At 39.8% G+C, this 26,364-nt stretch overlaps 1 protein-coding gene across 2 annotated transcripts in view; it reads right to left on the reverse strand.

Annotated features, from left to right (window-relative positions):
• Window positions 1–26,364, reverse strand: part of SH3D19 (SH3 domain containing 19) — an 87,884-nt gene that overhangs the window by 53,959 nt on the left and 7,561 nt on the right. For both annotated transcript variants that reach the window (XR_003398355.1, XM_026848214.1), the window contains exon 2: window positions 15,904–15,943. Coding sequence is in view for 1 of the 2 variants with exons in the window: in XM_026848214.1 (XP_026704015.1) it covers window positions 15,904–15,943 (40 nt within the window). In the remaining variant the exon portion in view is untranslated. The remainder of the gene's footprint in view (window positions 1–15,903; window positions 15,944–26,364) is intronic.

The following is a 26,364-nucleotide window of genomic DNA, read 5'->3' on the forward strand; positions in this document are numbered from 1 at the left end:
CAGGAGACAGTCAGTGACCTACTGCATCACATAGACACACACAAGTCTATGGGACCAGACGGGATTAACCCGAGGGTGCTGAAGGAGCTGGCTGGGGTGCTCGCCAAGCCGCTTTCCATCATTTACCAGCAGTCCTGGCTGACCGGGGAGGTCCTGACAGATTGGAAATTGGCCAATGTGATGCCCATATATAAGAAGGGTCAGAAGGATGATCCAGGAAATTACAGGCCAGTCAGCTTGACGTCAATGCCCGGGAAGCTGATGGAGCAGCTCATCCTGAGTACCATCACACAACACATGTGGGACAGCCAGAGAATCAGGCCCAGTCAGCATGGGTTTATGAAATGCAGGTCTTGCCTGACAGAACTGATCTCCTTCTATGACAGGACAACCTGCTTATTGGATGAGGGAAAGGTTGTGGGTGTAATTTACCTTGACTTCAGTAAGGCCTTTGACACTGTTTCCCACAACATTCTCCTGGCAAAACTGGCTGCTCGAGGCTTGGATGGGCACACACTTTGCTGCATAAAAAACTGGCTGGATGGCTGGGCCCAAAGAGTTGTGGTGAATGGAGTTAAATCCAGTTGGCGGCCGGTCACGAGTGGTGTCCCTCAAGGCTTGGTTTTGGGGCCACTCTTGTTTAACATCTTTATTGATGATCTAGAAGAGGGGATCGAGTGTACCCTCAGTCAGTTTGCAGATGACACCAAGTTGGGTGGGAGTGTTGATCTGCTTGAGGGTAGGGAGGCTCTGCAGAGAGACCTGGACAGGCTGGAGCCATGGGCTGAGCCCAACTGCAGGAGTTTCCATAAGGCCAAATGCCGGGGGCTGCACTTGGGCCACAACAACCCCCAGCAGCGCTACAGGCTTGGGGAGGAGTGGCTGGAGAGCTGCCAGTCAGAGAGGGACCTGGGGGGGTTGATTGACAGCCCGATGAACAGGAGCCAGGCAGTGTGCCCAGGGGGCCAAGAAAGCCAATGGCATCCTGGCTTGTGTCAGCAATAGCATGGCCAGCAGGGTCAGGGAAGGGAAGTTACCCCTGTACTCAGCACTGGGGAGGCCGCACATCGATTCCTGTGTTCAGTTTTGGGCCCCTCACTACAAAAAGGACATTGAATGACTCGAGCGTGTCCAGAGAAGGGCAACGAAGCTGGTGCAGGGTCTGGAGCACAGGTCGTACGGGGAGCGGCTGAGGGAACTGGGGGTGTTTAGTCTGGAGAAGAGGAGGCTGAGGGGAGACCTCATCGCCCTCTACAGCTACCTGAAAGGAGGTTGCAGAGAGCTGGGGATGAGTCTCTTTAACCAAGTAACAAGTGATAGGACAAGAGGGAATGGCCTCAGGTTGTGCCAGGTAAGGTTTAGACTAGGAAGTATTTCTTTCCAGAAGGGGTTTTTGGGTGTTGGAATGGGCTGCCCAGAGAGGTGGTGGAGTCCCCATCCCTGGAGGTGTTTAAGAGTAGCGTCGACATAACACTTAGGGATGTAGTGTAGTTCTTCAAAGTCTTTTCCAAACTAGTTGATTCTGTGATTCAGTAATCCTGAACCAGTAATCAAATCCAGTGACAATTCAATCCTCATCACTATGCTGAGGATGTCTACTTCTGCATCAATTAATGAACGCCGCAACTGTGACTTCCCACTGTCCGGACAAGCGAGGATGTAGTTAAGAAGCAGCTAAAATCCAGCTGCTCAGCTAATTAAAACAGTTCATGTTGATCAGCATCGAGAAAGCCTTTCAGGAATTGCTTTCTAGCTGTTTCTTCAACCACTCATTTCATATTCATGTGCTTGTCACTGTCATACTTGGGGACCACATTTTAGCAATCAAACCTTCAATTTTAAGGCAGAACACAGGCAGGAAATCAAAGCAGATAATGGCAGCAGAAGATAACATTTCACACTCCAATTCTTACAGCAAACTAGAAGTCATGAGGTTACAACAGCTTCCACACTTAATGATGTCCAGCTTAAATCTTGCAGCTGAAACACCTCCCAAATTTTTTGTGAATCTGAGTCACTCAACTCATGTGCACTCCAAATTAACTCTTTCCTGATCCAAAGCTAGACACGCTAGCCAGTTTTCCTCTGACATTTTCTTTCAGACAATAACCTGAACTGAAATGCACCTTGCTCCTGAAGATGACTGTATGAACATGCCCATTCCAGAAAGGCCTCAGAGCATGGTAAAAGTTATTCTTCATTGTATATTGACTGATTTCAGTTCCCAATAAAACGTATGTTACAAGAACAGAGAGCTCTGCTTACTGAAGTTTGGCCCTCCTGTAACATCTAAGAATATTCCCCTCTATGCCATCTATTAACATATTTTTACTCACTGTTGTGATAAGCGTTCTAGTATGCTTTGAATAAAATTAATAAATGGTATTTATACTTTAAATACCATTTATTAATGGACCCAGCTAGCAATATATTCAGACACAAAAGTAATGGTTAAAAAACTGAAGGGAAGAACCAGCTCCTTCAGATAAAATAGCTGTAAACTGCAGCTTGTTCTGTTGGAAATTCTTTACCATTAAAGGCTATGGAATTTCTGCAGTTGCAAACTCCATATGAAAAGTTTGATGGTGAAAGTTGATGGTGCCCTACTTATACAGTTAAACAATACAAAAAAAAGCTTGTTTCTGAAAAATGGTTCTTTGGTTCAATAATTTGCAGTAGCATTTCAGTCAGTAAATCAAAGCCCTCTCTAGCCACTGACAAGGACATTTTGCTTGCCTCATACATCTCTGTACATCAAATACAATCTGCTGGCTGAATGCGCTCCAGAACCTTTGTAACTGACATCACAGATGAATAAAACCTGGTTTAATCATGAAGGACGAGCAGGACAAAGGCATAAAGAAAATTTGTAGATCTGGATCCCCAGAATTCAAGATACCTTTACAGGGCTTTAAGTATTATAAAGTATGGATATTCAGATTTTTTTCAAGTATCAGTAGTCTGTGTACTTCATAGAACATGTAATCGTAGTTTTAAGATTATCTTTAAAGTTTTGTAAAGGGAGAAAGTAGTATGAGAATGTCCTCATATGACCAGAAGCATTAATAATGATTACTAACAAAATAGCTAACACTTTGCTTTACAACAGTATCTTAAATCCCCAAACGAGTTACCTGCAGATCATCAAAGAGAAAAGACTAGGGGGTGGGAGGAAAGATCACCCAAAGCAATGAAAAGATGGGTGTATTTCAGCTGGCCTTTTGAAAACAGAGGCTGAGAAGTTCAGGAATAGAAACACAACAGAGCATGGCTCCAGGGAGGAACAAGCAGGAACTATGCATGAGCTGGAGGTAAGGAATCCAGAGAAGAACGCTTGGGTACTTGCAAGCATACAGACTTGAAAGACTTCAGAACAGTAATCAAACCAAGGGAACAAGGTATAGGTGTTTCTTATTTTTCCTAGATCTGTTTGTTTTCTATGTAAAAATAACCTGTAAAATATAGGCCCATTTACTTCAACTACTGTGCATCCTTTGAGGAGGAAACTAGTGTATGTATGAGGAAGGAGTTCCTGGGGAATCTTGAGGCACCTTAAGGCCTCTGGCAGATGGACTGAGTCTCACTTCCAAGAGAGTACCAAATAGCTGAAATAGTATCCGGACCCTTCCCAGTCAGAGATTAACAGCACACAATTCCAGCTCTGAAATAAAAAAGCCAGATGTTTGAGAAACATCCAAAATGTAAAGTTCAACCTAAACCCCAGAAATGGGATTACAAGAAGTGTTCAATGCTGGTGTGACCTCAGTGCCAAAAAATCAGCTGAGCACCTCTGAGAATTTCAAAGTACAACAATGGTCAATGCTGAGCTCTTTGACAAGTCCCATCTGGTAGGATTTCCATGCTCCTTTAGCCTAATTCAACTTCTTCATAGGCCCTCTGAGTCAAATAAGCAGCGTGAAATGTGCTGGAGTTTAAGCTTTAGCTGAGTTAGGAAACAAAAGGAATTTCCTTATTGTTTTTATCACAGATGTATGTTCACAGCAAAGACATTTGTTGTGAAGGGACAGTCTATAAGACAGACGTATTAATACCTATGCATCAAATATAGTGAAGTCTTACATCAGCACTTAACAAGAAACAAAAACCAAAAACCCTTCTTCACTGTAAATGTGAACCAGCAACCAAAAATGTGTGTAAGAATATTATAAGGTCATCCATATAAAGAGACATACTGACTTCAAACTGGCCATTTATATCTAAAAGTAAAATAAATCATTTAAAAAGCAGCAGAAGCACTTATTTTCAACCCTCCCATGTTAAAGTCTCACAAAAGTAAAACTATCTTCATGCATGATCACATTTTGTTCCAATGGACTGCTGACTCACCCAGTTACACCCAGAATACACAAGGTCCATGAACTTGTAACAGTGGCCCTTACAGAATGCACAGTGCAGAGATATTGTAAAATAAAATCTCATAACCACACCCTTCACCAGACCTGTCTTTCTGGAAAGTGCCCTGCAGGCAGCTCAGTCAGAGAAATGGCATGTTTGCCTATATACTCTTCCCTTGCCCTTCCTCCAAAAACATTGAAACACTTCCTTTTCTTCTAAATCACAGATATTGACAGAGCTTCTGGTTACAAAATGCAGAAAATGATTAACCAGTAACTTGCACTACATAACAACAAATCATACATTCATACAACTGTAGGTCTACAATGTTCACACAGAGTTTGAATATCACCTTAGACTGCAGTCCTTTCTATTCATTCAAAAAGATGCAGTAACTCTGAGATTAAGGTCAACCATTCTCAAAAGATACGCCTCAAAGATTATTTTTGAAGTCTTTGTAATTCTGATTCTACAATGATGTAGGTAAAGTATAGTATATAGATAAATATAGCTAGAGGTGGTATCTTTGTTAGCCCAGGTTAGGGAGAAACATCCAGGTTTTTACATACTCAAATTCTTTTCCAAGGGTGAAACAGAAGCATCAACCATAAGAGCAAAACAGATTTTTTAAAATCACACCTACACCCACAAAACCTGCATCTATCCCAAACACACTGCAAAACTTTGATAGACAGGCACAGCACTGAATTTGCTGTAAGAGCATTCAAAATACCTATCTCAACATGCAAGAGAAGGCCTTTAACTGCTGGGGACACTTCTCCAGTGAAACAGATCTCATCTTTGAGCAAGTCACCATGTAAACATACTATGAGACTACAAGAACTTCCTCTACCCTCAATCATATACCGTGACTGTCTTACAACATCATGGACCTCAAATTATATGGCAATTCAGTAAATACTGCAGCCTCTAATGGATGGTTATAGCTTGGAAGAACTAATCACTACCATCACCTTTTGCCACTCAACTAAATTCAGCTTTAGCAACAAGCACCTTGTAGAAAGGATTGAACCAGACCTTTCCAGAACAACAGCTGTAAGAAATACCTTGACACAGAAATTGATGCCCCTCCCTAGCCTGTAAGAATCTCCCAAATGCAAGGCTCTTCCACATGCTCCTCCATGCACTTCAATCAGCCCACCATATGCCATCCTGTAAATTAGGCAGAGGAAATTAAAGAGCCACAAAGTATCAGGTTCAGCTTACTCAGGCAATTGAAAGAATAGAAAAACCAGGGACCAGGAGGTTTATAACAACCTCTCATATCAACCACTTCACCTCTGACCTCTGACTCTTGATCCCAAATCTTTACAAAGATAGGCTTAGAAAATAAATTTAAGAAAAATAATCTCCAGTGCAGCTTAAAGGCTCTGGATTCAGATAATATAACAGGTAATTTCTCTAACCTCCACTCAGTGATGCCCTTAACTCCTAAGGCATTAAATTGTTTCAGTCCTTCTTCTCATGTCAGTCAACAACCTTATCTCCCTCTCCCCTTGCTAACATGCTTCTGGGCCTCCAAAAGTAATAGTGACCTTTTACTTAAGACTGCCTAATTGATTAACATAATCTATTTAAACCCAGAACAATGGCATTTTAACTTTCTCAAGAAGCAGCAAAGCTATAGGGAATGACAGCTCAGTCTCTTACACTACAGGACGTAGAAAGCATTATATAAAACTAGCAGACACCAAGTTTGGAAGAGTCAAAGAAGCTTTTCAGCATGCAACATGAGGTTAAGCTGTGGCGCTGCTTGCCACAAAACACCATGGGTGCTAAAAGTGTGTATAAATTAAAAGAAAACTAAAGCCCATTGAGGGCTATTAAATACAAAGCATCACCTCTCTGAGGCCTTGAGTCATACAAACTGGATGCTGACAGAATGCTTTCCAATGCACACTTGTTCTTTCCTTATTTTTTTTTTTTTTTTAGGTTTCTACTTCACACATAGACAAGGAGAGAATAAGAATACTGGAACTGGTGGACTTTTGGTCTGCTCCACAAAGGCCATTTTTATACCCTTAGTTGTCTTTCAGGATGAAAGGAGTGGCCTGTCTGAAAGCTTCACCATTTTTTCCAGTTACTTCAGCTGTTCTAATAGTATAAATCTTAAGATAAAAGGACAAATCTTGGGTTGTTTACTTTAAAGACATTTGAAATTTTTGATTTTCTTTAATATAAAAATAATCTTGGAAATTTCTATTTTACACCCTTCAAGAACATTAATGATCTTGTTTTGTATCGCCATTTAAGTACATCTGTATTACACTATGCAAAATACCTGTTTAGCACCTGCAGCAAGACAGTTACCATACTAAGAAGTGCATTTTGTTAATTCAAATACTAATAGACATCATTAAAAAACCTACAAAAGTCAATATGGGAATAGTAATTAAAGGAAATACAGATAACTCTGTCATCATTTCAGATCTGTCCTAGATGGGGAAAAAAATATGCTGTTTTTAACAGAAAGCACTGGTAGTCTGTTCATACTATAAAACGTTCATTTGACACAACACACTTCCTTGTCAACAGCCTCAGAAGGAATAAGATAGATTGCGCAAATAAACTTCTGTCCTATACACCTGTAAGGTGTGGTGAGAATTGTCTCACCTGCAGCTGTCATCACTGTACTTGTCCCATGATACTGTCTTCTTCCTTCCTAGCTGTCCAACATTCACCTGTCAGGAGTGCTACATGCTTTTAGCTATTCATGAACCTAGTGTTTTAGAAGGGGCAGGGGAAACACGGTAATAAAACAATACAATGGTCTTACAAGCAGTTGCCCAAAAGAAACTCTGGTCTCGGGAGAGGAAGGAAACTTCATGAGCCAGTCATAAAATGGTATCAGGATTGTTTGAACTAATACTGTATTAATACTAGATGCTGGTGTGTGAGTGGATGGGGAAGGAGAAGTCCAAATGACAGGGAACAGAAGAATTACAGTAGTAAAACCAAAGCTATTTCTTTCTACTAAGCACATATTCCAAGGAAAAATATTGCTTAATATAACATGAGATCACTGATGTACTTCTTTTGCTTGAACTAGATATTATACTGTAGATCAAAAGGGAGATTTAACAAAGTAATCATTGTTTGTGGTTGGAACACCATGATTAGATTTGGACCTTCTCTTTAATTAGAAGTCAACCTTTGCTCAAGCATCAGGAGATGGGAATATCCACTATACCCAGAACAGATGACAAACCTCTTGTAACAACTCTCTCAAGATTAAGATGTGGCTAGGCATACATATAAAGACCATACTTACATGAGTATTTTCCACATTTAGGGTTGTGTGGTTTAATTTCAGTCCTTTGTATCAAGGGACCTGCCCATGACCTGCCTTGGTTGTAGGCTCCAGGGGAACATGACTTTTTGTACCACTAACTAATAGTTCTCTCTTCCTGAAGCTGAAGTAGCTGGAAACAGATGCAAAAGCAGCTCATCCTTGTCTACACTAAGGGCTTAGCATTAGCTCAGCTGAGCTTGTGGTTTATCACATATGGTCAAAACTAAGACAAATCCCGTATGTAAACATGGCCTAAACTCAAATGGTGATACTTGCACTGAGCAAAATACCACTTTTGAAAAGCGAAATTTTGTAGCAAAATCAGAAATGCAATGTTTACAAATGACAGAATCAGAGCCTAAAGTACAGCTGTGCAAACTGCACAGTAAGCATTAGACAGAAATACAGTGAGAAGGAAGAAACTATCAATGTGACAGGCCTCACTAGGGATATTTTTCCCCAGTGATGTGGTGAGGATGCAACTGTAACATGCTTTGAAAGAGTACTTGATCAATCATTTCAATGTTCAGCCTGACAAATCAGGTGCTACTTAAGGTAACTAATTATCTATACTAGAATAATCTGCAGACACCAAAGAATAATTTACAATGAAATGACAAAGCAGGTGAGAAGTACAGAAAAAGAGAACAAAAAAAAGGAAGAAGTAACAATCTCTTCTCTCTTGTGCACATCAAAGTAAGAGGCCATGGAAACCAACACAATATAATTGCAAACTGAGCTCTCCCACTCATATTCCAAAGATGAAGGAAAATGTAGATACTAACCTGAGCCTAGAAAAAATTTAAACAAATCCTTAGGGAAATAAACCAAAGCTCAAGTATCAGCTCCAGCACTCTTAAAATATCAACATGAAACTCTTTCAGAGAGAACCAAACTACTACTACTCCTGAGCTCAAGTTTACAACCTGCTCCTAACATATATCCCATAGGCTTCTCTTAGCAGCTCCTCTTCTCTGTTTCCTCTGAGACTATTACAAATACCTTTGGAAAGAATTTCCTTCCAGCCCCCACTCCCATCCACCAGATGAATTTTATGTGCTATTTGTCATTGACATGGGGAGAAAAAACTAACAATAATAAAGAAGCAGAATTAAAACCATGACTGATTAATTTGGCCCATCACATGTTACTTATAAACAGAGAATTCTAGTTCTCCCCACATCTTCCATCCATTTCAGATCTGGGTTAAAAGACAAAGCCATATGGTTGTTTTAAAGAGAATTCTTGGCATTTTATAGGGAAAAAGTGAAGGCTTCTCAAAAATGACCTTTAAAAGGAAAGCTTCATGACTAAAAAAAGCTGTGATGTGTAATTATGTGCTTCCTGAAACCACCTTTTCCAGAACTGAGGTCTATCATGGTTGTTTATGTCCCAGACAATCCTTCTAATGCACAAGGAGGGTAGCCTTCTGTCTGGATGGCCCTCAGTACCTTCTACAGGACTCTCCAAAAGTTGATGGGACAGTGAAACAAGATGCCCAAAGAAACACTGCAATTCTTTCAGTGAAGAAGGAGGATGAACCTTTTTCTCTTTATTGCTTCAACAACCATCTCATTCTCAGCATTATTTTCCATTATGAATTAGCCTAAGCACTGGAGAGCAGCCCAGACAACAGAAGGAGTTGTTCAGGGCACCAAAGCAAACAGTCCTTCAAAATTCCCCTTGCAGAAACCAGGAACAGAGCACTCTTTTATTAAAACAAATCCCTCTTCTCTGTTTAGAAATAAGGAATCTGGGAGGCTAGCTAGGATGTGCCCTTCACAATAACTCTTTACTGCTATCTGTGAGACGAATAGCCAAAAATCCCCACTGCAACAGTGATGAATTGGTGGCATTAAAACAACCACCCGCAGCAACAGTCTCTAGATACCTACATGATCCCTAATTGCCAACAACTAAGCTGAACCCATCTGCCATTTTTTTCTCTGCTCTATCTGTGATTTTTCTTCTAATTTACAGGTAAGTATAAACTGAGCAGGGAAAATTAACATTGCAAAGAACAAATTAAACATAATGATTTATTGTGGCAAAGAAGCTGCCAAAGAAATATGCTGCACAAAATTGCTCCAGCTTATTCTGCTCCCAGGAGGAACATCTCTGACTTGCACAGCACATGCTGCTGACCAGAAACACATGATAAACAAAGAAAGACACATAAGCAGATTCCAATCACAAGTTTCATGACTTTAAATCCACACTTAACCAGTGGGATTGCACCATGCTCCAAGTGACAGCCCAAAATTTAGCTCTCAGAATGAAAAAAATGGAGCCACATGATCCTACTTTTTAGATACCAACAACAAAAGTCACAACACCGTGGTCCTGTGTCCCGCGACAGTTCTGCTTCTAATTCTGCCATTGATTAATTGTCTGACTTGCAAGAAATCACTCTGCCTCCCTCTGCTGAACCTGCTTCATCTGTAAAGTGGAGACGCAGCTATTTTTTTTCCCTGGAGATCAGCCTTCTGATCCAACTAACCCCATGAACACTGATAACAGCCCAAAGGAGGGAATGAGATCCTTCCTTCTGGAGTGGCACAGGCTTAGGAGTAGGGCAACTTTGAAACTGCACTCAAAGAGTTTGGGAAGGAGACTAGATACTTTTTATTACATCAACTTCTGACCTACCAGGAGTGTACAAAAGCAGGACATTCCTCTTTTCATAACCTGAAAGTAAGATTAGGCTAACAGTAGACTGCTACTCCCTAGCCTTAAAAATTGTAAAAGCTAAATAATAAGAATGTAACAATAAAACAACTGTCATCCTCAACATTTTTTCTACACACAACTCTTCCCTTTCAGATGGAGTGTCAGCAAGGTTCAAAGTCTCAAACTTCGGATCTGTACTACAGTCTGTAACACTGGCTGGATGGGCAAAAGCCTGAAATTTTCCGTTGTGGAACAGCTGCATTGACAAGGTAATGCAGACAATTGGCAATGAACAATACAAGGCTTTTGAACTACAGCAATGAGAAACTGTATTTCAGGATGCTTGTGGAAATGAATCTGGTCCTTCTGGATATTAAGTAGTCAGTGTCTGAAGTAAAGAACTAGATTTAGACAGGTTCTTTTGACACTGCCTCCCACAGCATTGTCATCTGGAAACCGAGTTAGTATGAGACAGACAAGCAGCCTATAAGTGGGCTGAAAATAAGGGGGGTTAATCTTTCTCCTGGGAGGTTTTCAAGACTTGGCTAGAAAAAAGCATCACTGGCCTGATCTAGTGTTAGCATCTTCCCACTGTAAGCAAGATGTTTCACTAAATGACCTGCAGAGGTCCCTTCCCACCAACATTTCCACCATTCTGTGATTTCTCAGACCAGAAGCAGCAGTAGCAAAGTCTCTCCATACTGCCCATTTGACTAAAGCACAACTAAGTAGAGGTCTTTGGTAGGGTTACAAGAGCACCTCTCACTCTCTTCAATGCCCAATTCCAATACAGTAGCGTGGATTTTAAATTTATCTAAAACACACAAAATCTGCTAAGTGACCCACAAAATTAGCAGTGAAATTACTCCCAAGAACAAAATGACTCAAGTTGTTAACATGTACAAATGTCAGCAGCAATTTTTGAGAGCCTTCAACCTAGAATCCAGGCTTCAGAGGTTAGGAGCTAGCAAGGTTTTTGCAGCAGAAGGAAGGACTCTCATATTCCCCTTCAGATATACAAAGCTGGAATTATTAAATGACTGACCACAGACTGACTGTAATGGTTACAATCCAATTACTTTTTGTTTTCTCAAGATCTCAAAACCACATTGATTTGTAAAAGCACACAGATTTAACTATAAAGTGAGGACAGTTTCACTATGTTCTCAGGCCTATGCCTTAAGACTCCCTTCATGCTCTGTTAAAGGCTTAAGATCTTAATTAAAAGGTGTCTTTCAGGCTTCACATATGATCTGGGAAAACATATTCTTAAGATATAGTCAGACCATTACTGAAATATTTATTAAACACAATTTCACAAGATCAACATCATACAGCAGAAGAAATAGAAATGTCGAGAAGCTTTCACTAAAGGAATTCTGCTACATAAAAAAAAAACTAAAACCAAAGTAAGATACAAAATACCATTCAGAAAAATGGTATCTTGATTTATCAGATCCTCACTAAAGGGATCTGTAGCCCCTTTGATCAGCCACTTCAAGTGCCTCTTTATAAAGGAACAAAGGAAGGGTTGTGTCTATTTGTATTGTTGACTTGATGTATTTTAAATAAAAAAAGCCCATTTTAGTTCAATCAAATGAAGGCAACCAGCTGTAAAAGAACTTCAGCACATTACAGCAGGCAGACTATATGGCAGTAAAACCTAGAATCTATTTCTAGAAATGAACTAATTATTTTCTTCCCCCTCTCCATTTTGAGGGCAAGCTTTCACAGTAGACTCCTAGATTTTAAAAATAAAAAATTCTTACTTGTATTCAAGTGATTGATGCTACTAAATCTCTCAGTAAACTGTTGCAGTGTTTAGATACCTTCGTCCTCCCATCTCCAAGGTCAAGGCAATGACAATGAATTATATCACACCACAAGACTGTGTTTCAGGAGTTTTTGATCTATAATCCTTACCCCAAAGGAAAAAAAAAGCATAATGAAATTAATTTCTCATGTTCAGGGATTAACTGCAAATATATGGATGCCTGAAATCTTCTATTCTATTACTATCATATAATTTTCAGTTTGAAAACATTTAGATACATAAGACTAAAGGGTCTATTTCTTTTGACCTAATTGACCTGTGTTACAGTAGTGCATGACCTGAAGCTATCAGAGCCGAGAGTATGCGACCTGACAGCAAAATCAAGGAAATACTGATAATTACAGATCACTGTTACCAGTACAGACATATTTTTAATACTGTCTGAAATATAACAATTGAAGGATGTTTAGTATTAGGTCATAAAATAAAATGTATCTTGTTAAAAATTTAATGTAGCAATATTTATTATTTGGATTCAGAGAACATTTGTTTTGATCTTACTAATGTGCTAATATTTAACAAAAAAATCATGATGGAGCAGTACATGAAAAAGATATCCACAGGCCCTGTTCTGCTACTCCTCACTTTAGATAAAGTCACCTGCAAGGCAGATGGCTGCTAATTGCCAAAAGAGGCAAAGGATAGTGTATTAATGCACATTTTGTAAGCATCATCTATCCCTTTAAACCATTACCTATGGTCTTTGGTTCATCCACTCCCCAAATTTCTTCCCAGGGTCATGCTAGATCCCAGTATCACCACTCAGAATACTCCACCTTCCTGTAGCATTTCTCCCATAATAAACATTTGATAAGCTAATAACAAAATCAGAATATTTGTCAGGGTTTTTGATACCACTATGTTTCACCCTGCATTATCTAAATGGCATCATCCTATAATAAAAGGAACTACATTAAAGATCATTTATACACTGTTCTATCTAGAAAAGTTTTTGTATGTGCATCTCATTGCAAATTAATTGTGTCCTAGCTATGTTTTAAAACTTTCTGTTTCACTGTATAGGAGGTCTTCAGAAGACTAAAGAACAAGCTGATCTAAAAATACACAGGAACATACAAGAACGTGGTATTGGAAAGGACAAGCTTTAGACCCCTGCAATCACAAGAAATATTGTTATGTTATCTTTCAATTAAACTCTGTTCCAGACTAGAACTTAACCTTACAGAGCCTGAGGAGTTGCTGGTGGTGTTTGTGTGCTTTTTGTCTCTTCTTATCCTGGTGTTCCGTATTTGTGATTAGACTGGACAGACTTCTGGGCAAGATCTCACCAGGGCTTTGCACAAAATAAAACTTCTACTTCTCTGGCTCTCTCTTGAAAACATCTACACTCACTATTTCATCTTAGGATATCTACCTTTATTAAGGATCATTGCATAGGCCTTCATCTGGTCAGCTAGTGTCCTCATGTCCACCTCCATTATTTTATAGTAATTATATTGCAGAAATTGTTACTAGACCTTGAGTCCAAGTGACCTACAGGGTCATTTTTGTTCCACTTTAGATCATGAGAGGGATGATGTGCTTTTAAGAGACGCATCCCACAACATGCAGCTTAAGGAAAAAGTAGACAAGATGCCTTTGAGCTACTGTATTTTCTCTTTCCCTTGTCATGAGCTGCCCCCAAAGAGGAAAGTGTCATGGGTACAGTAGCTCATCACAAAAATGGCACAAGCCATAAAACTGTCCATAGTGGAACTCAAACAGCTCTGAAATGCTGCCCGTGTTACAAGAGAAGTATGCTTGCACTTTAATTAAGTCTTGCATACTTCACTATTTAGTTTTCCCTCAGTTCTTACAGCAAGGGGCTCTGGTCTTCAAGTGGCTGCAGCTCCTTTCCCAGATATGACATGGCCAGACTGGGCCATTTTTTCACCAAAGGTTTATGCTTCCAACTATATAATGAGAGATGAAACACAGAGTGTAGCAGTATCAATTAACTGAGTATGTCATCTAAGTAAGACAGGCTGCTCCTGCTCTAGCCTAGGAGCAGCAGAGATACATGCACTAAACCACACTACCCTTTAAACAATGACTTTTGTTCCTCCTAGATCATACTGGAAAGCAGAACTATCATGAGATGAAGGCCAGTGAGATTGGGAAGGGGAGCAGAAGATACATAGATATGGTTAGAAAGCACATCCCTACTGACAGGAATGAAAGACTATTGAAAGTCGCATTTTTCTCAACATTATGAGCAAATTACTTTATACTGTTAATTTCTCTGTGCTTTTGACATGAGAATTTGGAACCTGTAACTCAGACAATTTAGGACACTATTTTATTCTCAGGGCTGGTCCACATTTGAAACTCCAATTCCATGGAGAAAAATCTCAAGTTTTACTTTGCTTTTGATTCCAAATTAGAACTTCTAAAATAGAATCCAGAGCAAAAAGGTACTGGTGAGAAAGACCAGTCAGAAGAGCAGGGAACAGACTGAAACTGTTTCAACCTTAAACTAAACATTCTGATAAAACTAGATTTCCTTTTGATGATTTGGATTTATTTGCCATTATTGTAATACAATATGATCTAATCAAAGTTAAAACATGTAGACGGTAACTGCATCATTTTATGGAAAAAAGTTTTTAATTATAAAAGGAAATAGAGTAATTGATGTTCTAAGTAGATACAAGTAATAAAGGACAAAGGCAATACTCCCCTGCAACTTAAACACACTGCTGGAAACAGCCACAGTGCTGTTGCAGATATGGGAGAGAAGCGCAAAGCATCCTCCCTTCCATCACATCACACAGTAGATACAACGGACCAACTGTGCTTTAAGAAGAGCCTACAGTTCCCTCTGTTCATGTAGCCATAAAAGCTACCCCACTGTACTGTAAAAATTTAACAAAAAGAAAATCAGACTGTAAAAGCCAAATTAAAAGGTCATGTCATGTCAGAAGGCTGGACACAAGGGGCATCCTTTGGAAAGGCTTTTCACAAAGGAGCAGGAGAGCCAGTGTTAGCTAGGTTCTATCACTTTACTTCATTAAAATCCCATTATCCGCCACAGGATATGGATGAGATCCTATTCCCTGGTGGAGAATTGAGAGGGAGAGTTTGGAAATAAGGCAAAAGAGAAGGAGAATTTTAAAAAAACTTAGAGTCTAAGAAGGACAACTAGAGAATATTCTTTAGCTTAAGGGAAAATATGGCCTTGCAAATCAATAGCTTAGAAGTTCATGGCAACTGCTGATGGAAATTCTAAATAAACACAGAATGTTTGTGCCTCTGTGTGTTTTGTGTAATACCTGTTCATTGGCTTCTCTCAGTTATGAAACCTTAGGTATGATGGGATCAGAGTTAATGGAATAAATAATAACGTATTACTATTCTTGACTGAACCAAGAATTACTTTCCTTGATACAGAAGCAGTCCAAAGAAGTAAAAGCCATGAGGGCTTCTGGTCTTAAACCAGTTTTACCAAACAACCTTGTACGTGATACATACACAAGCCTTTGTATTTTAAGTGCACACAATTACAGTGTAGTAAGCCCTCTTAATTCCTTCGAAAATTTTCCCCATAAGGAATATAAAATAATTACCTTTAACACAAAGTTATTTTGGGATTTCATTACTGTTACCAAAACAGAAATAGAAGAATGGCATTTTTATTTTTCTGGCAAATTTCCTAGTTCATCCCATAAAAGGAAAAATTAAGGAAAAAAGGAAAAAAAGGGAAGAATAAATACAGAAATACGATTCTTACCCTGAAGAGCGGCAGTCTGGTTTATTTCGTTCAGAGCGATCTGTGAGAAAGGAGGCATAATATCAGCACAAAAGTTGGATGTTCTTTAGCAATACTAGTACAGAAGTCTCAAAAGAACTGTGACACTGTATGACTAGCAAAACCAAAAGCTGATTCTGTTATAAAACTGTTTTTTCTGTACTGGACTACTCTGCCTAAGACCAAGTAAAATTACTGCAAGTTTAACGTTTGTTAAAATTCCTCTACTCAAAGCACAGTGTATTTAATATTTTGTATTAATGCTTTGGAAGCTTCCCCTCCCTTTAGCTGAAATGAACAGCACTTTAGTTTAGGGTAAAAATAAGGGAGAGGGAAGAGGAAAAAGAAAAACCACAGATTACTCAGTGCAAAAAAATCATTCCATGAATCACAGCTGGCAGAGTTCCCTGACAGGATGGGAGAAAAATCAGCAGTTGGTTGCAGCAACATCTGCAAATACACTGAATCCAGTGCAGCCCCATCATTAACTGTTTAACTTCTGTCTGTTCTAGTTACTGAATCTTTTTGCATTTTTAGAAAGGGTTTTGTTTATCCTGTATTTCAAGTAGTTTGCACTAATGAGATTGACTCGCAAATAAAAATCTACACAGTACAATCATATCAACTCATATAAGTTTGTTTTGCTGGACAATTTATCTGTTGCTAAAGCCACCTCTAGATAATTTCTAACAGGTTTCTTTATTTTGAAAGATCTGATATGCAAAGAAAATATAAAATACTTCTAATAGCTAAGATTATCATACAAGTATTAGTAAATTACTGTGTTAATAGAATTCATAGTTATATTGTAAACCCAGAATACCTCTCATTGAATGACTTTTGAACTACCTGAAAGAAGCAATTGAGATTTATGTCCTCCTAAAATACATATATTCTAAAATTAGTGAGGATTTTCATTATTTATTACTAAAAGATCCACTATGCAATTAGAAGGATATTTTTACAGCTATGTATCATCTCCACTAACCATGGTATTTTTGCTTTCGATTCCATCTGTGTGTATTTTAAACAGAAAGCTATTTTTCCTATGTTAGTAAACACTTTTCAGTAAAGCTTGTCTATACAGAAGAATAAGAATCTTCCTAAAAAAAATTCCCTACTCACAGATCACATTTTTAACCTTAAAGCTCTGCATTTGAAGTAAAATTTCTCTTAATAGCACACATTTGTTTGTGTAGTTTTATCTCACGTACAAAGAAATATTTTCCTCTCTGAGTTTTATGTGCTCATTTGGTTATGTTTTCATTAGAATGGTAAAAAATTATTGCATGTCAACAGTGCTCAGAGAAGTATTAATGCTTTTTCCATCCATAGGTGCTCCTATTGAGCTGTCATAGTCACACAGTGTGTAATTTATTGTGTTTCTGACTCACAGTGATCTCCATTTCATCACACCATGTGATATTCTGTTAGAAACAGCAGGGTATAGCTCAAACCAGAGTTGCAGCAACAGTTGTTCAAACACACAGAGAAAGGCTCCTTCCACACTTATCATTTGTTCATGTAAGCTCCTTACCTGGGAGCACTGAAAAAAATAAGGGAGAACTTCCTACTGAAATCTGCTTGCCATCTGTTGCTTGTTATCAGTGTTCCCTATTATGTATGCAGCCACAGTCTAACAGTATCCAGACAAAATCTTCCCAAGATCATGTGAATAAACCAGTGAGAAGGAATAAAAGGAGTCAGAGCACATGTAAAAAGAGTGTCTGGGAGCTCTGCCCCTCAGCCCACATCCAGTCAGCAGATCCACCACAGCCTGGCCACACTGCTGCAACCTGCTCATTCAGGAAATCAATGCAATTCCCTTTCACCTTTTGTTTTATTGGAATGCTGAAATAGAAAATACCACCTCTGTTTTTACAAATTTTATTTACTGCCAAACTTAGTAAAAGCACACCATCCATATGCACACTGGTTTTACTAAAAAGAACAAAGAGAAATGTAATCATGAAATGTGATCAGGAAATAATAAAGTTCTCTATACTTAGAGAGGCCAGGAGAGGACACAGCAGAACTGACATCCTGGACTTCAGAAGGGCTGTCTTCTTCAGGCACCTGCTTGACAGAATCCCTTGGGAGATGGTTCAGAAAGGTATAGGGGTCCAGGAAGGCTGGGCACTCTTTAAGAAGGAAGTCTTAATAGCTCAGGAGGAGGCAGTCACCAGGTGCTCTAAGAGAAGCTGGCGCCAGAGAAGACCACTCTGGCTGAACAGGGAGCTCTGGCTGCAACTCAGGGAGAAAAGGAGAGTTTACAGCCTTTAGAAGAAGGGGCTAGCCACACACAGTGATTACAAAGAGGCTGTGAAGCTATGCAGGGTGGAAATCAGGAGGTCTAAAGCCCAGCTAGAAATGAATCTGGCTTCAGCAATCACAGATAACAAGAAATTTTTCTATAGGTATGTCAAGAGCAAAAGACAGGCCCGGGAGAGTCTGCTAGATGCAGGGGGAAACATGGCAACAAGTGATGAGGAAAAGGCTGAGGTGCTTAATGCCTTCTTTGACTCAGTCTTTAATAACAAGACTAGTTGTACTGAGGGAATCCAGCCTCCTCAGCCAGAAGAAAGAGACTGGGAGAACGACCCCTCCACAATCCAGGAGACAGTCAGTGACCTACTGCATCACATAGACACACACAAGTCTATGGGACCAGACGGGATTAACCCGAGGGTGCTGAAGGAGCTGGCTGGGGTGCTCGCCAAGCCGCTTTCCATCATTTACCAGCAGTCCTGGCTGACCGGGGAGGTCCTGACAGATTGGAAATTGGCCAATGTGATGCTCATATATAAGAAAGGTCAGAAGGATGATCCAGGAAATTACAGGCCAGTCAGCTTGACATTGGTGCCCGGGAAGCTGATGGAGCAGCTCATCCTGAGTACCATCACACAACACATGTGGGACAGCCAGAGAATCAGGCCCAGTCAGCATGGGTTTATGAAAGGCTTGTCAAACCTGATCTCCTTCTATGACAGGACAACCTGCTTATTGGATGAGGGAAAGGTTGTGGATGTAATTTACCTTGACTTCAGTAAGGCCTTTGACACTGTTTCCCACAACATTCTCCTGGCAAAACTGGCTGCTCGAGGCTTGGATGGGCACACACTTTGCTGCATAAAAAACTGGCTGGATGGCTGGGCCCAAAGAGTTGTGGTGAATGGAGTTAAATCCAGTTGGCGGCCGGTCACGAGTGATGTCCCTCAAGGCTCGGTTTTGGGGCCACTCCTGTTTAACATCTTTATTGATGATCTAGAAGAGGGGATCGAGTGCACCCTCAGTCAGTTTGCAGATGACACCAAGTTGGGTGGGAGTGTTGATCTGCTTGAGGGTAGGGAGGCTCTGCAGAGAGACCTGGACAGGCTGGAGCCATGGGCTGAGCCCAACTGCAGGAGTTTCCATAAGGCCAAATGCCAGGGGCTGCACTTGGGCCACAACAACCCCCAGCAGCGCTACAGGCTTGGGGAGTGGCTGGAGAGCTGCCAGTCAGAGAGGGACCTGGGGGAGTTGATTGACAGCCCGATGAACAGGAGTCAGCAGTGTGCCCAGGGGGCCAAGAAGGCCAACGGCATCCTGGCTTGTGTCAGCAATAGCATGGCCAGCAGGGACAGGGAAGGGAAGTTACCCCTGTACTCGGCACTAGGGAGGCCGCACATCGATTCCTGTGTTCAGTTTTGGGCCCCTCACTACAAAAAGGACATTTAACCCAAGAGAAGGGCAACGAAGCTGGTGCAGGGTCTGGAGCACAGGTCGTACGGCTGAGGGAACTGGGGGCGTTTAGTCTGGAGAAGAGGAGGCTGAGGGGAGACCTCATCGCCCTCTACAGCTACCTGAAAGGAGGTTGCAGAGAGCTGGGGATGAGTCTCTTGAACCAAGTAACAAGCGATAGAACAAGAAGGAATGGCGTCAAGTTGAGCCAGAGAAGGTTTTCACTAGATGTCAGGAAGTATTTCTTTCCAGAAGGGGTTGTTGGGTGTTGGAATGGGCTGCCCAGGGAGGTGGTGGAGTCCTCATCCCTGGAGGTGTTTAAGAGTCAGGCTGACATAGCGCTGAAGTATATCGTGTACTTGAGAATGGTCAGTGTTAGGTTAATGGTTGGACTAGATGATCTTCAAGGTCTTTTCCAACCTAGATGATTCTGTGATTTCATGAATCCTCCAAGCACGCAGTTAGCATTTTAAAGTAGAAATAAAACCTGCATCTATTTAAGGTTATTGTGGACAATCTTTTAAATTTGATTTAGTATCAAGTGTAACAAGAAACTCTTAAATATCCTTAAAGTCTGCAATTCTAGATGCTGTTTTGGCATTGCATACAGGCACCAAATCAAGTAATGTCACTCACCTCTAGAATATGTTTTTTTTTTTTTTTTTTTTTAAATACACACACATATATATGTACATTACATTTAAACACACATGCATGCAAATCCCATTCCTGCATTTTGGAGGCAAATCTTTGGCTTGCAAAAGTTGGGTCACAAAGATGCATGCCCACAGATGATTCTCTTTTTCTCTATACATGTTACCTCAACAAGTGAGATTGCTCTTTATAATATTTTCTAACAGAATTAAGCAGGAAGACCCTATAGACATAAGGATCTGAAAATCAAATCCTGCCCTACAGATTTTCCTCTATATCAAAAACAAATTGCTAGAAAACATTACAGAACATGAGTTCTTTCTAGCACAATACGGTATATCCTTCAATTCTAAAACTCTGGAAGCCAAACCAGCATGTCAGATTAGAGCAAACATTGAATGTTTGGTGGACTAGAACGCATGGTGAACAAACAGGGCAGTCTGCTCTCCAGCATGGGAGATTTACAGGAAAAAATTCCACTTCCAGTGACAGATACTGCCTTCCAGACACAAGCTTCCACAGATGAGATACAAGTACTGCTCTCCCTATCGTTGCACTGCTAAAGTAATACAATTCTTTACTGTCTATGTAGCTGTAGTTAAATAGGCTAGAGAACTGGATCATTTGATTCCAAGTTTATTTTGGTTAATGAACTATTGCTGAAAATCAGCATCATCTCCCTAACCTGAGAGAGAACAGTATGTAGTCTGGGCTTTGTACTAGCCTGGCAGATCTGTTCTCAATTCACTGACAACTACCCTAGAGGTGGCGTGGTGCTATTACCCCTTCAATTTTACTATGGCAGATTTTTCCAGATAGTTAGATAGCACAGATACACACCACAGAGATGGTTCTTCTGCAGACAGAAAAAAGTTCTTTCTGCCTGTCCTCCAATCCACAATTCACATAGCCAGAGACTTGCAGACTCTCAATCCAGGAGAACTGACCATACTTCAACCTCCCAGAGTCCATGCTTAAAGAGATTTTCTCCACTTCATACTAGCATCTACTCTTTACAAAACCTTTGCTGCACTCGGACAAATACAGCCAGCGCAGGAGATATAGATTATCCTTGTTCAGCAGCAGGACACAGTGCAAGAAGTCAAGGAGTTGGCAGGTGGAGCAGATGAAGTAGAAATAGTCAGACACTCCTGGCTGAGACTGGGAAAACTGGGGCCAAGTTTTAAGCACTGCAGAAGAATCAAGGAAAACATCGGGACACAAAGATCTGCTATTCATACCACAACTGTCTGGCAAATCTAGTGCTTATTTACAAAATCATGCTGTGTGTATTTCATCAATAGCATGGACACGTTCTGCCTTTTTTTAGCATCGAGATGGAGCAGCAGACAGAAATGCCATGTTCCAGTTGCTTTTTGAAACAGTTGTTTCTTTAACTGGTGATTCTCTTACCCTTCAAGCATGGGGAAATTATCTTCTTTGTTTGTTTGCTTTTAATATGAGAGAATAGTTTTTCTTCTCAAGGAAAATACAAACATAACCATCAGGAGAAAAATAACTGACTCAACATTATTTCAGTTGCTCCACAAACTCAGAATAGCTTAAGTTTTTGCCAAAAAGACCACCAAAGCAGAAAACAATAGCGTTTAAGGCATTCACTTTTGTCTCTGAAAGACAAGAAAAGGAAAAAGACAACTCACATGAAACAAGAGCCATTGTTTATCCTCTGTTTATTTTGCAAGCTTCTTCAAAGTATCTTGTTGCTAAGAGTGATTTCAACTAAAAAGTGTGCTCTCACTAGAAAAAAATGTAAGTATAAACATGAAATGTTGTTGAAAAATGAATGGAAAGTTAACACACATGCTGCCGCTTTGAAAAACTGCTGGGAAACTTCCAATGCAACTACCTCTCGAGGTAAGTAACTTCGTACTCTCAACCCCACCCCAGAGCTTGATCTCTTCTAAAAGCTGAATTGGCTGAAGGGAAGAAAGCGGGGAAGATACAATTTCCATTTCTGGAAATACTGTATTTTTCATCTTAATTACGGGTCTTGAACTCCACAGCCACTAGAGGGGGCAGGACATGATAACACTCTTCAGAAAGACCTGAAGTTAGGGCAACTAGCTGTCCATCTCTGCTGTTTTTAAGCCCCTGATGACACAGCAGTAGTTTCATAATGAAAACTAGCATGAGATGCTTATAAAAATACTTCTGTAACAATGGCAAACCCCTAGATAAACCAGGTAATGGGAACAGTGGGCTTTTAAGCAGTGCTGGCAACAGTAAAATACTAAATATATATAGAGAAGACATATTCTCAGGATAGGCAATTGTTGAAAGAGGCAGTACAATCTGCCCTAATCTGAATGCATCAATCCCCAATGAGCACGCTTTTGTAAACTCCCAGGCCTTAACAAACCTGGATGCTGAGATCAGTGTAGCACCTTTCCAAGGCATCATGTAGAAATGCGACAGCTCCTACCGCTGTTTTAACAACATGTATCTTGACTACTACACAGCTGATCACAGCTAAATGGTGCAACAGTCAGCCAATCAATTGCATTAGATCAAGAGCTTTAAATTTCCATTTCAAATTGCCAATATAGATGGGGCCCTCACTCAAACTAAACCCCACATTTTCAGGGAAAAAGACTGCATTTGTGTAGGATTTTCAGTGCTAGTTGTCTTCCATTCAGTTAAGGCACACCGTGGCTCACAGCGACTCTTCCTTTTTAGCACTCCTCTCAGGTAAAGAGGAAGAAAAACACAGATGAATTCCACTGTATAGAATCTACAATAAATTTCACTCAATTTTATTAGGAACTGCTATACAACAAGCCCCATAAACCTGAACATTTATTTATGTATTTTAGTATCGTAACAGCAGAGTCCCTTATCGGTTGTTTAAAACGCAGAAGGCTCAAGGAGATATTAATGAGAGGCTTGGAAGAAACTTTTTTCATTTAGTTTATGTATAGCTTTCCCTTTACTCCAAAAGGCTACAAAACCAGGACACACTCAAAAGTTAATAATTTTAAAAGCAGTTTATATATTTGCTTTAAATTCTACAGTACTGCTCAATTCCAGAGCAGCACATTGCAGAAAAGAAGAATACATTATAACCCCCCCAAATGAAATTACACCAGTCTGTCATTTTTAATACTAAACAGTAGCTGAGCCTTGTAAGCACAAGGCATTCCTGCAGTTTTTTATACTTGGAGTAATATGCTTTTTTCCCCACTCTTAAGCACAACTGATACATAACTGGGGGGTACCTCAATGCATATGTAAGAACACACTGAAACTCTGTGGTTAAGTATTTAACCTTGAAAACTACTGACCACCATAAAGCTTATAATTATCCAAAGACCATATTCTTTAACTTGCTGAAGAGATTAACAATAAGATATAGTCACCTTTAAAGTCTTTTGTGCACCTGTACAATATATAAGTGAGAAAATAATTTATTGCACAACAGAGACCACAATTGCCAGTGCTACATTTGCTGTTGATTTGGTTTTGTGACTCTGAATTTCCACCCCCTCATTCTTGCTCTTATGTTACTCCTGCGTTGCAACAGCAGAAGTGTGCATGCATTAGTGTGAACACACACATCAGGTTAGGAGTGGGGCTGATGCAGAAACAAGAGAGAAAGTAAAAAGGCTGTGTAAACTCACCACTTCTCAGAAAGGTCCATGTTACAAGAACCTAGACCAAACTCAGCACTGGGAACTGGTCTTGTTCTCAGGCCGTGAATGATTGAAACAAAGTATATAAGCAATCAAACATACACAGCATATTGCATATGTTACTACACATGCACCTTCCACCACACATTTAAGAAGAATTTAGGGCACACTCCATGCCTGGAGACCTAAAATATGCACAGAGAAATAGTGGTGCTGAGTGACTGAGCCAATCACAATAAAAGGTTTTCTAAAAATAATATTAAAAGAACCATTTTCTTTAAGCCTCCTAGAGGGCATTTGGCTTGTTTGTTTTGGATTTTTTCCTGTTAAATGACAGTTTCCTAAACTTGTGCATTCTTGGCCACAGGCAGGATAATCTGAGGCTATGACACCAGGGGATATCAATTCCACCATTAAGCAATTTCCTTTGAGCTAGACAGTACAAAACCATTTGCTGTAGAAACAACCTTTGTTGTATATATTTCAGATAATTATTTACAATTTTTGAGAAATTGTGACCTACCTTATTACTTTCAAAAGATTAAATCTAACCCTAACCCTTCCCTGCCAACCCAACAATCCTATCCCATTGGGCAATTAAAAGTTTTCTGAATTTGCTTACCCAAAACAATGTTTTGATTCTTGAGATGGCAAACCTCAACAACAAATGTCTCCAGTGAAATCCTATGCATTATGCACTTGGAAGTTGTCTCATTTAATGTGTGTGAGACATGGATTCACAATAAAGTGCAGAACAGCAATATCAGCAGAAAATATTCCCACTCCTGTATCACAGGAAACTAATTCAGCATTAAAACAAACAAACAAACAAGAAAAAGCCTCTCTATTATTTCATCCTGTGAAGCCACTGACAGCAATAGAGATGTCATTGCTTCCAATTTAGGAATTAGACATTATGGTGAGTAGAACTAAGTGCATAGGTCTGCACTTCGGGACGAATTTGGAGACTAGGGGGATGAAATGACACAGAGAGAAAGAGAATTACTTATTAAAAGATTGTAACACACTGAACTGTAAAAGAGCAGCCACTATAAGAACAAAAGAAATGTACCAGACAAATAACAATATTTATTTATCTTAAGATAACACTTAATACTCAATAGCTTGTTCTTAGAATATTTTGTGGTCCCTTGTCACTGTTTATGATGAAAGAATCCCAAAACTGTTTACCCAGTCCACATAAAGACACTTAACAAGAGAACATTCTTTGTTGCAAGTACTGATTTTCTATAGAAGTGCATTTGAAATCAGCCTATTAACAAAATATTTTCTTCCAGTGACATTGGCAATTCTGCCCAACAGTCACACAGAAATACAAAATTCTAGTAAACTAAGTGTAACAACTGATTCTCACATAAATTTTATTTTACTTAAGTATCACAAAATGGATTATTCCCAAAAAGGTCTCTTGCACTTTATCATAAAACAAAGATGACATGATCCAGAAACATCATAAAAGGGATTAATGGAAAAGTGTAAAAAACTGATTTGTTTAATAATGTTGGTATATACCAATAAATAGTTGGAAACTGAGACAGTCCTCATCCATTAGCACTGAGCCCATACTTAAAAGTTGTGCAACTCTAAACTAGAATCCCACAGAACAGGAAGCCCAGCACTTGTCTATTTTTGAAACATATCATATTTTAATGTATATTATTTGACAACGTGCACATCAGCATCTAAAATTAATTTTTTAAGATGTGAGTGACCTGGTATTATAAAAATATTTTACTGAGGTGTGAGACGAGTTTATCCACATCCATTCCAAGGTAAGCATTAAACATATACTAAATCCCCTTTAAGGTACCTCAGACTCCTTCATTACTGGTGTTATGCGTGCATATAAATCTACACGTGTGCCCTTCGGTCCCTGCGGACCATCCTGACCAGAAGTCACTGTACACAGCTGGATTCCTTGCACTGTATGTTCACCTCATGGAGAAAGCACATTCGTGCAGTAAATCTGATCACTCTGTAGCCACATCTTTTGCATCAGCCTGGTCCATAGGAAAATGAACAGACTCATCTGACCAACTAAATTAGAGTCTTACTACAACTGGAGATAGAGAGTTGAAAGGAGAGCTCGGTTCAAACAGTGGGAGTGCATTAGAAGTCCCGGGTAATCAGTAACAGCACCGACAAGCAGAGGATTACTGAGGAAGGCCATGGGTCCTTAGTGACTGTGACAAGGACAGAAAGACGCAGTCACTGGACACCAGTGCCATTACCTTCTTAACACAGGTTCACTTGCCTAACCAGTGGGAAACATACATATATTCTCCCAAGCTCCAAAAGAGAAGAAAATAATTATGTTTTCTAAAGAGGGAAGACAGGATGAAAAAAGAGAGGGACAAGTAAGTGGTAAGTTGCAAAACAGAAACACCATGTGCTGTGA

This window comes from Athene cunicularia (assembly GCF_003259725.1).
Source record: "Athene cunicularia isolate RWA chromosome 4 unlocalized genomic scaffold, athCun1 chr4_part2, whole genome shotgun sequence".
NCBI lineage: Eukaryota > Metazoa > Chordata > Aves > Strigiformes > Strigidae > Athene > Athene cunicularia.